General features: G+C 31.7%; 5 protein-coding genes across 5 annotated transcripts; all 5 read right to left on the bottom strand.

Moving 5' to 3' along the window:
- Window positions 1-9,519: 9,519 nt before the first annotated feature.
- On the bottom strand, window positions 9,520-10,426 carry K444DRAFT_331502 (uncharacterized protein). Its single transcript, XM_024871968.1, has 3 exons — window positions 10,285-10,426; window positions 10,006-10,166; window positions 9,520-9,951 (listed from the first exon to the last, which is right to left on the bottom strand). Exons 2-3 carry the CDS (start codon window positions 10,153-10,155, stop codon window positions 9,625-9,627), a joined length of 477 nt encoding a protein of 158 aa, XP_024740197.1. The 5' UTR covers window positions 10,156-10,166; window positions 10,285-10,426; the 3' UTR covers window positions 9,520-9,624.
- A 938-nt stretch (window positions 10,427-11,364) lies between these two features.
- On the bottom strand, window positions 11,365-13,481 carry K444DRAFT_661314 (glycosyltransferase family 61 protein). Its single transcript, XM_024886571.1, has 2 exons — window positions 12,577-13,481; window positions 11,365-12,476 (listed from the first exon to the last, which is right to left on the bottom strand). Exons 1-2 carry the CDS (start codon window positions 13,342-13,344, stop codon window positions 11,604-11,606), a joined length of 1,641 nt encoding a protein of 546 aa, XP_024740196.1. The 5' UTR covers window positions 13,345-13,481; the 3' UTR covers window positions 11,365-11,603.
- A 670-nt stretch (window positions 13,482-14,151) lies between these two features.
- On the bottom strand, window positions 14,152-14,514 carry K444DRAFT_523104 (uncharacterized protein; the record flags this gene model as incomplete). The annotated part of the gene is made up of 1 exon (XM_024874259.1): window positions 14,152-14,514. A coding segment is annotated over one exon (363 nt), but the record flags the coding sequence as incomplete, so codon positions are not given.
- Window positions 14,515-14,883: 369 nt separating this feature from the next.
- K444DRAFT_523430 (pea pathogenicity protein) lies at window positions 14,884-15,063 on the bottom strand (the record flags this gene model as incomplete). Its single annotated transcript, XM_024874288.1, has 1 exon — window positions 14,884-15,063. A coding segment is annotated over one exon (180 nt), but the record flags the coding sequence as incomplete, so codon positions are not given.
- Window positions 15,064-15,295: 232 nt separating this feature from the next.
- Window positions 15,296-15,608, bottom strand: K444DRAFT_331494 (uncharacterized protein). The gene has a single exon (XM_024871967.1). The coding sequence runs from the start codon at window positions 15,523-15,525 to the stop codon at window positions 15,343-15,345; it is 183 nt and encodes a 60-aa protein (XP_024740193.1). The 5' UTR covers window positions 15,526-15,608; the 3' UTR covers window positions 15,296-15,342.
- Window positions 15,609-15,718: the final 110 nt, after the last annotated feature.

Here is a 15,718-nt window from a genome sequence, read left to right as displayed (position 1 = left end):
ATAATAATAAAATATTATTAATAGCTAATTTATAGAGTCTATTATTTATTTAAAAGAAATATAATAAATTACTAGTCTCGGCTAAATAGCTAAGTTATCTAGCTAGTATTTTCTTAGAAATCTTTTCTAAATAATTAAATAAGAAAATAACTTAATATATTTTAAATAAGAAATAGTTTAGTTTCTTTAATTTCTTTAAAATAAAGCTAGTAATTTATTTCTAGACTTTAGAATAATATCTCTTATTAATAAATAAGAAATATAGCTTATAAAAAATATCTAGAAAAGCTTTATAAATATAAATTATAATTTCTTAAATAACTAAATCTAGTTCTAAAGTTTTCTTCTTTATCTTAAAAATATATATTTATTCTAATTCTATTTTAGATAAAATAAACTAGTTTTATTTTAAGCTAAGCTTATAGTTTATTAAACTAGTAGATTTAGTATTCGAAAATAGTAAAAAAAGTATAGTTTTAAAAATATTATATTTCTTTTAGAAAATTAATTTAAACTTATTAGAATTACTATCTAAAATACTAGAAATAAATTAATATATAGTATTTTTAGTATATTTTATAGCTTTAAAAATTAACTAGAAATCTTTATTTTCTAAAAATTTATTCTAGTATACTAGCTTAGTATTTTTAATAATATTAAAATAAATATTCTTTATATTTTAAAGTTCTTATTTATAGAAAATATATTTTAAAGCTTTATATTTATAGCTATAATATAATATTAATTTATATAAGATTTTTAAGTCTTTATTTTACTAGAGTTTGAAATATAAACTAGTAATAGATTTTAAAATACTATTACTAACTATTTCTACTATTTTATTTATAAAGTCTTTAGCTAATAGATCTAGTTCTTAATTTATATTATTTAGTAAAAAGAATATAATCTTAAGGCTATTAGTAAAATAGCTTATAAATTTAGTCTAGCTTACTTTTTTAGTATTAAATCTAACTAGATTAGAACTAGAACTATAAGTCAATTTACTAATAATAAATAGTATCTCGAAATAATTAAAACCTAAATCTAGTAATACTTACTAGTTTTTAATCTTAATTACTATTTTACTAGTAGTAAAACTTAAGTCTAATATAGAAGAAATAGATATATTAGATTTATAAAAAATACTTTTCTTTATTTTATTTAATAGCTTTAAAAATAGTTCTTTATATAGCTAATTATATAAATTATATAAATATTTTAAGATTTAAGGAAATTCTATTAAAAATAATATATATTAAAATTATCTAGTAATAAAAAGCTATTATAGAAAGTAATAAATAATTTTTTTTATATTAATATAGTTAATATATTATTAGAATCTTCTAAATAAATTATATTATAGAAATTAATTAATTATATTTTTAGTATATCTAGATTTAAATCTATAATTAAGTAATTAGAATTACTTAATAAGTTTTAAGCTAGACTAGCTTGTAATTTATAAGTTATATAAACTAGAATTCTAGATCTTAAGATATTATAATTCGGAAGTATTTAGAAATAGCTAGAATATATAATAGAATAATATTTCTAATTATTATTTCCTGCTATTATTTAAGATTCCTGAATTATAAGAACTTTAATATTTATTTCTATAACTATTTATAAGATATTCTTAGTAATAGAACTATTATAGTTTATATTAATTTATAATACTTTAATATAGCTACTTAATAATAATAATAATAATAGAAGTAGTAATAGCTTATTTAATTACTAAATAGATCTTATATAATCTAGAACTAGCTAAATAAATAATATTTAAATAATTAGAATATTTAGTAATTATATAAAAGTCTTTTTTTCTTTTTTTCTTATAAATAAAATAAAAATAGTTCTTAGTTATATAATATTTACTATATAATAAATACTTTAGTTCTTTTTTATAAATAAAGTTTAAGTATTTATATTTTATATATTTAGTATATTATATAATATTAGAGATAATATAGTATTTTATTATTTTAGTAAAGATTCTAATTATAAAAAGTTTATTTTTAATAGCTTTATTAACTTAAATCTTAATAAGAAATATTATTATTATTAAGCCAGCTTTCTATAAGTCTAAGTTTTACTTTTTTTTTAAAGTAGCCTAATAAGGTTAGCTAATAGGCTAAAATCTTTTATTAAAGATTCTAATCTTTTCTAGAACTGGATTTATTTCTTTAGATATATTAAACTTATAAATAAATATATTATAAATAATAATTTTATATTATAGTTTTTCTTTTTAGATATTAATAACTAAAAAAAAAACTTTTTTATAATTAATTTATTTTAAACCAAAAAATTAGAATTAAACTTAGAAATAATATTTATTATAATATTATTTTTTAAAGAAAAAGAAACTATAGAGATTACTAATTCTTTAATTTCTTTTAAATAGAATATAGTATTAAGTAAATTACAAATAGTAATAATAAAAAACAAACTAGCTTACTTTATATAAACTAGTAAAAGAATACTTTTTCTAGAAAGAGCTATAGCTTTAGTATTATATATATTATTTGAGCTAGTATTATAGATACTAGAACTTTAATTTCCTTTCTAATTTTTGAATTTAGCTCTAATATAGAAAACTAAAGTTTAGTTCTTTACTAAATAATTTTATAGTTCTTAAATAATAATTTTAGCCTAAATAGTAAAAAGGGGCATATAGGGACACTAAAATATATATTGAAAACTGGAGTATTCGGGTACTATTCTTGTGAGAAAGGAGAGAAGGAGAGGAAGAGAGAGCTATATATAGGGGTAGTAAATAGCTGAGAGCACCTGACTAGCTATATAACCTGTTACCTGATTCCCTACTATATATGTCCCCAACTAACTAGTACTTGTCCCGAGTACTGAACTAAGAAATAAAGTACTAAAACCAATAAGCCAAACTATATACCAAACCAAGCACTAAACCAAGTACCAAACCAAGAGCCAGCTGCGTAAGTAACCCACTAAACTAGCTTCTATATATCTGCAAACTATAGGTAGCAAGCTAGTGAGAGCGTACGTACTTTACTGAGATCCTGCCAGAGCGAAATACTATAGGATTCCAAACCCTTCTTTCTACTACTTTGTCCCATTCTGTACTATCTGTATAGCACTTCACCTGCTTCCCTTAGCTTATAGTAGAGCTCTAGAAAGGGAGGGGCTGAGCTAGTGCTTGCTTCGGTCCAAGATACAGTTTACTACGATCGTTCAAGTGATAAGTGCCTACTATAAGGTGGTGATGGAACCAGGGACAGTGATTCCTGTGTGTATGCCGAAGGCTAGAGGGGTGCTTGTTATGACAGTAGAAACAGCCCTTCTCTATTTTGATATACGAAACGAACGGGGGGCTAAGAGAGCTAGCCGGAGCGGGCGAAGCAGGAGCGGGAGGAGCAGGAGATTAACGAGGAGTAGCGGACGAAGCGGACGAAGCAGGAGCTTGACGTGATATATGTGAAGGAGCAGAGCTTGTCGCAGCCGTATATAGCTATAGAGGTATGTATAGTGGAGAAGAGGGAACTAAAGGAGATAAAGGAGGTAAAGGCGAAGGCGAAGGCGAAGGCTCTAGTGAAATATAGTTCGGCAGCAAACCAAGCTCTAGTAAAGTATTGTCCGGTACTAAATTATACTTAGCCAGAAGCTTTATAGAATCGAGATTCTCTGGCAAGTTCAGTAATTCCAGGAGCTTGCGATATGTCGAAACTGGCTTGTTTGCTAGTTCCAGGAGCTCGCGATCTGTTAAAGAGGGAGGCGAAGGAGGCGATTGCGAAGGCTCCAGGCCAAGAGTATTAATCGAAAGGACTTGAGGAGAGTATACGGCTTTCGATACCGGAGGACAAGGAGAAGGCGAAAACGAACGAGCAGATAGTAAATAAGCAGGCGTAAGGGTTTCCTGAGCCGGGCTCAAGAAGAGAATTATCTGATCTCTAACCATACTTCTTAAGAACTGGATAATCAAGCGGACTACGAAAAGGATAAGTAAAAGGAGCTCTATAAGCGTCTGATTCGCTTGCTCCTGAACAAGCTTCTATTGAACTGCTGTAGGATCTACTGTAATATCGCTTGCTTTGGGAGCGGAAATTGGGTGGCTTGCTTGGCAAGAGACATCCATTTTTCAGGGTCTTTGCAATACCTATAAAGGTTGTATAAATCGGAGCTACTGCAAGGAAATCGAAGAGAAGAGGAGGGTACCAGAACAAACGGACAACTTGATAACTTGACTGCAAATCGAGAGAGGTAGGAATCGTTCCACTGAGAGAAAGAGTATATAAAGTGACTAATCTTCCTATATTACTTACTAATGAAAAGGGGCATATAGAGACACTAAAATATATATTGAAAACTGGAGTACTCGGGTACCATTCTTATAAGAAAGAAGAGAAGGAGAGGAGGAGAGAGCTATATATAGAAGTAGTAGATAGCTGAGAGTACTTAACTAGCTATATGACCTGTTACCTGATTCCCTATTATAATAGACTTTTCGGAAGTAGTAGTTTTAGCTTAAGTAGCTTAAGTAGCTAGTTTAGCTTGAGTTCTTAACTAGATTTTAATCTATTTAATAGTATTTTTAAGGTTTATAACTTAAAAGACTAGTAAAATACTAGTATATTAAATATATTCGAATTCTATATATTTCCTAAAGATTTCTATTAGATTTAATAAATAGAATTACTAGTTATATAATATAAATATTCTAATAGCTTTAATTATTAAGTCTCGAATTTTATAAATTAGTCTTTTTACTTTATTTAAAGCTTAATTCTGGAATTAGTAATAGTTTTTATAATTTTAGTACTTTTTATTAATAGCTTTACTAGAATTAGAGCCTTATTTTAGCCTGTTCTAAATATAGCTTAAATAAGCTATATTAGCTAATTAGACTAAGAAAAAGAAACTATAAGTTTGTCTAAAAATATAAAATTTATAGTTAGATTAAAAATATAATAGGCCCTTTAACTAAACTGAGCTAGTAAAGAGCTAGTAAGTAGCTCTAGTTATTTTATAGAGCTTTTTAGAAGCTTTCCGAAGTTCTAGAAATTAATATTAGAGAAACTAGAACCTGAAAGGTTAAAAGAAGCTATTTAGCCTATTTTAGTTCTATTTATAATAGGTTCTAGAACTTGAAGCTAAATAAATTAGATATACTAAATAAAGTTTAAAAGTAAATAAAATATTTAAGTAAAAGTAAAGAAAATAAAAAATCCGGAAAAAAAAATATATTATATAAATTAATATATAAGTATATTTTATAAGTATTATAGAATTCTTTTTATTATAATAATATATTTAGCTATTATATTTATAATAAATTAACTAATTATAAATATTATAAAAGTAATATTAAAATAGAATCTAAATATAATACATATAAGTAAACTAATTAGCTTCTAGTATTTCTTGATTTCAAATAAAGAGGCTAAATAACTCTTTAATATAAAAATAAGATTATTTCTGTTTAGATCTATTAAAGTTAAAGCTAGTTTATAGTTTTCTATATTAAAATTCCGGAATACTTTTATAATATAAAACTATTATTTAAAATAAAATATATAGTTTAAATAGTCTTATATAATTATTATATTTAAATAGAAATTAATAGCTTCGAGATTACTTATTTAAAATTATTTATTTAAAATTATTTATTAAAGATTTATTTAAATATATTAATTTCTTTATAATCTTTTTTAGTAATTAATAAATTATTTATATAAATAATAATAATAATTCTCTTTTTATAAAAAATACTAGTATTAGTATTTAGTAATTAAAAATCGAGCTATTAAAAGAATTCTAATAATATATTATACTATATTTAAAGAACTTATTTTAGACTATAAAATATATAATTGAGTTTATAGACTTTAGCTAATTCGTTTTTAAAGCTAGTTAGCTATTTTATATAAACTATTTCTTTTATTTTCTTATATAAAAATATAGTTTTAATATCTATTTAATTAATCTTCTAATTAAAAATAGCTATAATAGTAAAAATAAGCTTATAACTTATTAGTTTAATAATTATAATAAAGGTCTTATTAAAATTAATTTCCTCTCTTTACTAATCTCTCTGAATTATTTATTAGACTTTATATTAAATAATCTAGCTATATTATTTCTATTTATATTTATATATCTATTTACTAGATAGAACTTATTAATTTATTAAATAATTAACTAGTATTTAGGTTTTATTCTTTTATAGAAATAAGAACTTCTTTTTTATTATATTTATTTATTTATTAGAGTTCGAATATATTATAGCTTTTTTAAAGTATTATAGCTTAAATAGTTTTAGTAAGTTAGCTTTTATAAGAAAGATCTTAGTTATAAGATATAAAAACTAATTAAGCTTAAGATTATTATAGATCTTTAAACTAGTATCTTATATAGCTAGATATAAAATAATGAAATTACTAGACTATTTTCTTTTTTTCTTTTTTATATAAGAATTTAATATCTCTTTTAAAAATACAAGAATTTAATATTCTTAAAAAATTCTAATATATAAATTCTTTTATATATTTAGTACTAAATTCTAATATATGAATTTTAATATATCTAATATAAATACTAGCTTTTTTAGTTATAAAAAAGTTATTAGAAAATTATATTTTTATTTAGCCTTTTTTAGATAATAATTTCTTATTAGATAGAATTTATTAAGCTTTATAATATATTTAAGATTCTAATATATCTAGTAATTTACTTTTTTAATTTCTCTTTATTAGAATTATATAATTTTTATAAATTTCTAGTTTTCTAAAATTAGCTATTTAAAATAAAATCCGTTTTATTATATTTTTTTAGTATTAATTTTAATTTTTAAAATAAGTTTTAGTTATAAGCTTGAGTTTTTATTAGTAATATAATATTATATAATAAGCTAAAAATAATAATATATTTTAATATAAAGTCTAGAATTATCTAATTTACTAATTTCTTTTATAAGACTTAAAAAATTAATTCTAATATTTATAAGCTATAATTTATATTATATTAAGATATTATATAGCAAATATTTATTAATATTTATAGTCTAGTTAACTAAAAGACTTTAGAACTAAAAAGAGAAACTAGTAATAAAAAGATATTAGAATTTAATTTATTTACTAAAAGCCTATATTATTTAATAGCTATATATTTATAAAAAATACAGAAATATCTGTTATATAATATTTCTTTTTTAGATTTTTCTGAATCTAATAATATTTCTATATATTTATATATAATATTATAATATATAATATAATAAATATATAAATAACTAGTATAGTAATTCGATTTATAAGAGTACTATTAAAGTCTCTAGCTATAATAAGGGCTTAAAAAAGTCTTATATTAGATTAGCTTAAATAAAAGAATTATATAAATAAATATAAATATAAATATATTAGTAATATAACTGAAATTTCTTAAATTAATTTTACTAAAACTTAATTCTTTAATTCTCTATACTAGTTCTAAAATAATAAACTTTTTTAAAAAGAAGAATTAGTATTATTATATAAAAGAAAATATATTAAACTTTAGTAATAAAAGAAATCTCTTTTTCTTTATTAAAAGAAATTACTCGGGAATTATTATAGATATAATATTTAAGGCTTGGAAAATAGAATAGAAGGTCTCTTATAAAGACAATTCAAAGCTAAAAAAGAGAAAACTAGAATATAGGAGGCTATAAAAGAATATATATACTTTATAATATACTAGTTCCGAAAGAGCTTAGCTTTCTAAATATCTCTAGTATATTTCAAGCCTATTTTTCTAGTAAAGCAGCTATATTATATATATCTAGAAAGTAATAGAATATAGATAACGGAATATAAATAACTATATTAACTAACTATATTAGCTAATAAGGTCAAAAGCTAAATTATAATATTACTTCTCTATTTGGAATAAGCTTATCTCCGAGCTTTATAAAAGCTATTAATCTATCTAATTTCGTATTATTTTCTTTTCTAAAATAAACTAGTATCTCGAATATAAATATTATATATAAAAAGCTAGAGTCTTTACTATATAACTTAGAAGAATTTATTATTATTTCTATATAATTCTAAATAAATATTGTTTTTTATATAGTCTAGCTAATATTATAGGTTTTATAGAGGTTCTAGTATATTAATATTATTATTATAGAAACTCTATAAAATCAGAAGACTATTACTTAATATTAAAGCTATATATTATACTAGATTCTTATTTTAACTAATCTAATAAATTCTATACTTTAGCTTATTTCTTACTAGCTTAACTATAATAATCTACTTAATACTATACTCTTATTTACTATTCTCTAGTATTAATAGAAGCAGTTCCGGATTTGCTTAATCTAGTAAAGAATTCTAGAGGTTTTTTTATAACTTCTCTATATAAAAAACTAAATATATCTTTATAGTTTCTAGTAGTCTTAGAAGAAATAAATAGTTATACTATTCTAGAATCTCAAACAGGCCTTCTATTTAGTTCTCTAGCTTCCGGCTCGGATAATCAGATTTCTAGTACTTTATAGTAATCTATATCTTATTTCCGACTTTGAAATTAATTAGATAGTAGTATTTATTAGCTTATATTATATATTATTTCTGTTTTATTTTATATAACTTTAAATAAATTACTATAATTTATATAATTAATTTACTAATATTTTAGCTTTATCTCTATTTAGCTTCTTCTTAGATAAGCTAGCTTTAATAGAGGAGTTCTAGTCTAGAGAAATATAAGGTTTATAGCCTTTTTCAGTTATAAATAAGAACTAGCTAATAGTTTTATACTAAAAGAAAGCTTATTAATAATTAATTATAGTAATCTATTTATTCTAGTTATTCTAGTAATAGTTAATATATAAATATAATCTCTAATTAAAGTACTAATTAATAATTTCTATTTATCTGTTTATTTAGAGATAATTAGCTATAAAGAGCTTAAACTTTATACTAATTCTTATATAGAATTTGCTCTAAAAATCGGATATAAATTAGAGTTTCTAATCTAATATAATTATTTCTGAAATATCTACTTAATATACTATATAAAGTAAAAACAGAAATACTAGCTATTTAGCTATAATTATATCTTATACTAGAATTATAATTAGATATTTAAATAAATAATCTATAAATATAATAACTATATTATAGTTCAATTTGCTTTCTAGATAATAGAATAGAGTAGTGGGTCCTACTTATACTCTACTCAAGCTACTTATAAGTAGTATAAGTAGTGTGAGTAGGTGCCCACGTAACAATTACACGTGACAGGCTAGCCTAATCAGGTAAGCCTCCCATCTAGCATCAAGTTTCTATCCAATTAGGCAATGGCATTGCTTAGTAAGCGAGCCAAAGGTCAGGGGGAAATCAAGATTCTAAGAAGTATAACTAGTTTATTATTATAGAAAATTAATATTTAGTTAGTCTTACATAAACCCTAGCTTACCTTTACTGAGGCTACTTAATAAATATCTTTATTATTTAATTATTATTAAATAAATCTTAGTTTATTATTGTTACGTAACGGCTACTCATTACTACTTATACTACTCATGAGTATATACTCTACTCTACTCAAATTTTCAGGACATTACGCTACTCATATTCTACTCACGCTACTCATGAATATTCATGAGTAGTATGAGTAGCATGAGTAGTTCTTTGACACACTGGTGTCGTCACCGACTTGGGAATTGATGCTGGAAGCTTCGTTTGAATCTTTAGCCCTGTCTCTGGGAATCTCCGGCTGCGTTCGAGAGGACTTAGGAGGTCGGTAGGAGCGGTCTGATTGCTTTCTCCTTTTTGATGACTGTTTAGTGGTAGTGCTTGTCTCGAATTCTTTGGAGCCTTGAACTTCAGGTTGGGAATCGTCTCTTGAGTGGTTGAGGATTTCTTGGACGAGATATTGCGCCACGGACGGTGCCTTTACGCACAAATCCCGTACAAATGTTGAAAACTGTGATTAACAATAAGCTTTCCTAGCCAACTAGCATAATGGCCTTCAACTCACCTCTGATCGAGGTCGGATGTCTTTCAAAGTGTCTGAAGATACCGCGGAGACAAATTGTCTAAATAGGGAGATAGGGTCTTCGATCACCTTAGTATTTTGGATGGGGCCGTTCTGCCACGAGGGTCTTGATGATTCTTGATGGATATCCATCTGAGCGATGTCTAACCAAGATTTAGCAAGTGACTCGATCACGTCCATTGCGTATATTCTGTACAAGAGGGCAAAAGTTGTGTTTGAACTGAAGAGGATGGTTGGGTTAATGGCGGGAGATTGCCTGACATTATATACTCAGGCGTCTTGGCTAGTGGGGTCTTATTAAGATGTCGTGTCGTGTCTCCCTGCTCTCAGCTGAATCCTAGGCAGGTGTGGCCCAGCTTCTCAAGGCATCTCAAACGTGGTTCATATCCAATGCCTGATCGCCGCGCAGACATGCTGCTTGATGGGAAGATGCATGGTCCCAGGCATCCAAGCGCCTCGAGGGAGAATGTGTTATCATGGACTAAGAGGCGCAGGAGTGTTGGTTCTCGTCCATGGATGTATTTCGTCACATAAATGATGTTTGATACGAGGGCTGATGGGTGGGGGTTCATGGATGCGAGACCGGATAACGGAAAAGGATACTGGATGCGAGATGCATTTCGATCCTCTATGCCGCCGAAATGCACATCGAACGCTTGATTGTTCGGTATCTCACGACTTCCCCCCAAACGAGGCAGACTTGCCACTCGATACTCCAATGATGATCGTCTCTGAGTCTCGTCTCGTTTGTAGAAGAAAGAACGTCTTTCCCGAGTCATTCACCTTCCAAACACGGGATCGGTGGTCGACGATCGAAGGAAGATACTTTCTTCAGCTCCGCTGCCCCTCGGACTCTTGCTACCTTCCTAGCACCTGAGTGAGTTATCGATAGGAAGCTTGATCCAATGAACCTCGGAGATCTGTTGTTCGCGTGTTTTGAAGGAGGGAGGGCGTGCTTTGCAGTGGGTCTATTACAGGTAAGTATATTGGTGGGCATCCTGTTGCACTAGCTCATCCACCAACTGCTCAATGCTGGATGATCATCTGAGTTCTTGTTTATGCTGCACACACCGTTTTGCATCCTTCGTTGCGTACGCACAGCGTCTCTACCTCTTATTCCCTTGTCGTCAAATGGCGTAGCCTGTCTATGCCAATGTCCCTGGTCTTAAACAGCTGAAGCAGACAATGCAGCGATACCAGTGCTGTGGGCACTGCCACGTACTTCGTATATGCAGTGAATCGAGGAAATCAAGGTCTTGGAGAAGTTGGAGTTGGAGACTAGGGATCAGCTCCTGCTCATTTCATGCATACTCAGAGCTAACGATATTGCGTTGCATGGAAGGAGATACTGAGTAATGAAGGAAGATGCCCGATAAAGTCTCATGTAGTGGATAAAGGGAAGTGCAACATTTCATGATTCATATCACGTGATTCAACCTCCTTTTCCAAGCTCGGCTACCACTTTTGGTGCCCTGCTCTCGAAGCGAATGAACAAATAAATGTGCTGCTTCACAAGTCCTAGGGTGTTACAGCTGTAACTACATTGATTGCTCATGCAATGATATCCGAACCGTGTATTTTTACGAGTCGCTGCTTCCAAGTTTGTTCATCTGACTCCTGACCGCAGCATCGACCAAGCCCAGAAAATCCTCATCCGTCAAATATGTCCACTCCTCATTCTGCCAATGATTGAATCCCTGGGGCGTGGGAGGTGTCCAGTCTTGCGGGAACGGTGTGCCATTCACAGCATTCTCATACTCCTCTTTATGCATGCATCTGCCCGCGATATAATTAACTCCACGCATCGCAGCTGCAGAGCGGAAGCCATGCTGGTCGAAATGTCGAGGCAGAATCTCAACAGCCGTCGCTCCAGGTGCCATGAAAATGATGTGCGTCATGGCAGCGCCGTGATGGCCAACGAGGATGTCAGTCGACTGGGCAAGTTTGATCTGCTCTTGAATTGTAATACTGGCGAAATCGACCACATTGATAGGAGACTGTGGGTAGCGTTCCTTCAGACTTTTCACCCAACGGTCGAGTGCGACAAACTTCCTATTCTCTTTTCGCTCCACGATTGTAATAGTCGGATGTTTGTGAATCTCGGTGACGGGGCGCTGGACCACGCCGTAGAATTCAAAGATGCGGTGGACGTATGTCGTCAAAAGCGTCTGCGAGGGGCAGGTCTCAGGATAGCCAGTGTCCAGTAGGTTAGACCAAAAAGGACTGCCACATCCAGGAAGCGGAAGGATCACATTGCCAAAGCAAGCTGCTCGCTCCCAGGAGCTCTTGCGGATGGGCTTTTTCCCAGTAACAATCTCCCAGAGTGGTTCCAGTAGCTCCTCCCGATCATCGTCAAAGACTAGTTGAACATGTGCGGCATCTTCGTCGGACAGCCAAGGTGTTCCGGTGGCAGGGTTGATAGCGATCCGTACTGCATCCAAACTATGCCGCGCCTAATACAACGTGATCGTTAGATTCGTTGCGCAGGCATTTGTGGAGGGGAATGAAATAGGATGAAAAAAAGCAAGGGAAAGAATAGCTCCGAAAACGTACTTGCAAAATCTCCATCAACTTGTGCCATAGGTTGTGTGTATCGGTGCTATCCCGTCGCATAAGCATCACCCACTCCTTGCTATCACTCTTCTCCCGTGTACAGGCTTCGATGTCCCCGCTGTTTTCAAATTTCCAGGTCTTCAACGAAGCACCCACGCCTGTATCACCCCAATACCATCCCCAGTCTGTAGGCCGGTCACGGAAGCCTTCGAGCTCAGTTGCAACATCTGAGGAGTTGGCTCGCTCCGCTGCTAGATCCCGAAGTTTGCATTGGATGCCAAATTCCTGCTCTGAGCCGGTCTGCTGCTCCGGACGAAAAGACACGCCTTGGGCGATGCACAGAGGGTCGGTCTGTCCCCACCCTCCCGTCATCGGTATCGTAAGTCGTGGTGCTGTAAAGCACTGAAATGCGCTTAGCGACTCCGATTCGCAGTATGGTAGTTGATGGGTCGCGATGTGCTTGAGATAGGCCGGCGTGAAGAATAGCTCGCATTTCTGCTGGCTTTCGCTGAATGTTAAAGGCGAATAATCTACCGGAAGACTCGCAGTAGCAGCTGGGGGCTTTGGCGATTTGAGGGCAATCTCGTCATCTTTCGTCTCTGTCAATGGTTTGGATTGTCGAAGGCTTCCTTCATTGAAGTTGCCCGAAAAGAACTTTGGCAGCTCGCCCACGCAGTACATGTAGTACACCACGACGACGAGACCCAAACAAATGGCGGAGCTGAGGATGCTGTACTTGCGGTTCAGGCGTATGGGACCTGCCATCATGGTGACTTTGAAGGTTGAAGCTCGACAGTCACAGTTACAGTCCCAGTGAGGTTTTCATGGAAACGAGTTCCAAATAGCTGGTGTTCTGCGGACATGTGGAAATGGTGGTGGTGTTGGAATCCAAAGAGATGTTGGTGTTTGAAAGCTACAGTACAGGAATAGAAAGATCATTGCATTGCGCCGCAACACCTTGGTAAGCGAGCCGCCCTGAAGCCCACCTAAGCCTTTATAGGCTGTACAGCACTAATCGCGGGAATTTAATTGGCTTCCGTCGCTTCGGCTTGCCGACCACAGAATGGAATCTACAGGGCAGTGAAACTTCGCTAATCCGGAAAGGCTTCCGTTGTTGCTTCGATATGCCAACAAGAATCTATCCGTTCCGCTGCCGCCAGGGACGAATTGGTCCGTGCACACTGGTTTTCGCTTAATTCTGGCCAATCAGAGGGCTGGATTTCCCCCTCAATCGCTTCAATTCTACCTCTCTCTATGAAATACATCAAAACACCCACGATTTTTACATAAGCGAACATCACACTGTTTATATCCATAGAAGCTATCTCTCCTATAGCTCTCTCGCCCCTGATTAGCTGCAATTTGAGCTAGTGCAACTCGTTTTTGTGGCCGATCCCCATATCTCAGTCCCTTATAACATATACACTTCCCAATTTTACTAAGCTTTATTTGCTCGTGCTTTCTCACAGGCACCTTACTAGCTCCCTGGCTAATCTGTAATATTCTTCTCTTTGGGCAGATCTCACTGTCCTGGGCTTTAGCTAGTAAAGTACTAACTAGCTGTATTCTGAAGTCCTATTGACTTCTAAAGCTTACTTGCCGAGGCTCTGGAATATTACTGTATAAAGCAAGTAAATAGCAGTTAATTAGAACCGTATAAAGTAGCCAGTGCTCAAGTGCTTGGTGCCCTCTACGTTCTACGTACCGTAAACCAGAATTCTGAGCAGTCAAGTAATCAAACTCGTTAACTGCTCCTATATAATAATTATATCCGTCCGCAATTGCAGGAATCGAGAGTACTTTGACAGGCTCTTTACCAAAGGGCTTTCGTATAGTCTTTGCTTTAGAAGAAGTCTCCTTAGGCCTTTTCCTTAGCCTCTCAACTCGCTTATTACCTGATATAAAGGAAGACATTATTAAAACAAAGGCTTGATCTTTCTACCCAATATAATATACCTCTCTATTAGACGTATATATAGAATAGGTCTTTCCCTAAGGAATTATATCCTTTTTGTCTGATTTCTAAAGGTCAAGAAGCTTCTTAATAACCCTACTAGTGGTCCTATAAGTCCCAGTAATTACAACTCCCTGGGAACGAGTATATTGGATAAAGCGAGTAGAAATAAAGAGATTATCAAGGTAAACGTGGTAGCCAGATCCCTTAGGAGGCTTGGGCAACCTTTTAATCAGGTGCAGAACTACTGCTTGTATCTTATTTCCCCCATTTCCAGCCTTAATCGTCCTACCAAGCTCCCTTGGAGTACATACTCCTAAAGGCCCATTTTTTTGTCCAGGAATATGCCAGTTCTATACGAGTAAGAATCCCCTCTGGGCTGCCCCCCAAACCTTATATCCAGTAGGTATAGGCTTATTTGGAACAGTAGTCGTTTCCTTTAATCGACCTTCAAATCGTACGATTATCTCGTCCACTGCCAAGTCCCGTCCAGGCTTCCAAACGCTCAAATTAATCGCTTGAATATATATACTTAAGGCTTTAACCTGCTCGGTAATTTATTAGCTAGTTTCAGGTAAAATGGACAGGAAAATAAAGGTTACCTTCTCGTACGGGCCTTGTTCTTGATTTCTATGGAATCGCATACGTATATAGAGCTCCTGAAACCGATTCCTACTTAAATACTTCGTAATTGGATACTCAGGCATTATATCCTTTGTATTCCAATAGTCCATAATCTCATTATCCATATATAAGCTCATATATATCCGAATTGTAAGGTAGATATAAATCTCTCTATGATATGTTAGATACTATTCGTTTGCTTGTATATAAGGGCAGGATTCGTCTTGAGGTTTTCGTATATAATCGTTTGTCTTCTTGACTATTAAATCGATGATTTCAGGGGTATAATACATAGTAAATAAAGTAATAGGATCATCTGGAGAGACATCTTCAGGTAAGGTGATTTCCCAGCCGAATTGGGGTAATTGCATAGGCTTAAAAGCACTCCCCTGCTTTTGCAGTGGATCCTCATTAGGCCGAAGGGTCCCTTTATTAGTGGAATCGAACACAGTAGTGTCCGGCATCGTAGTTGTGGTGCAATTAATCAATTTGGTGGTTTATTTACATGTAAATATCAAAGCGTAGTTTTGGTGTTCCTCCGGAATAATAGTTATTCCGGCCCCG

This window comes from Hyaloscypha bicolor, assembly GCF_002865645.1.
Source record: "Hyaloscypha bicolor E unplaced genomic scaffold K444scaffold_52, whole genome shotgun sequence".
Classification (NCBI taxonomy): Eukaryota; Fungi; Ascomycota; class Leotiomycetes; order Helotiales; family Hyaloscyphaceae; genus Hyaloscypha; species Hyaloscypha bicolor.
This window is presented reverse-complemented; position numbering and strand designations above follow the sequence as displayed.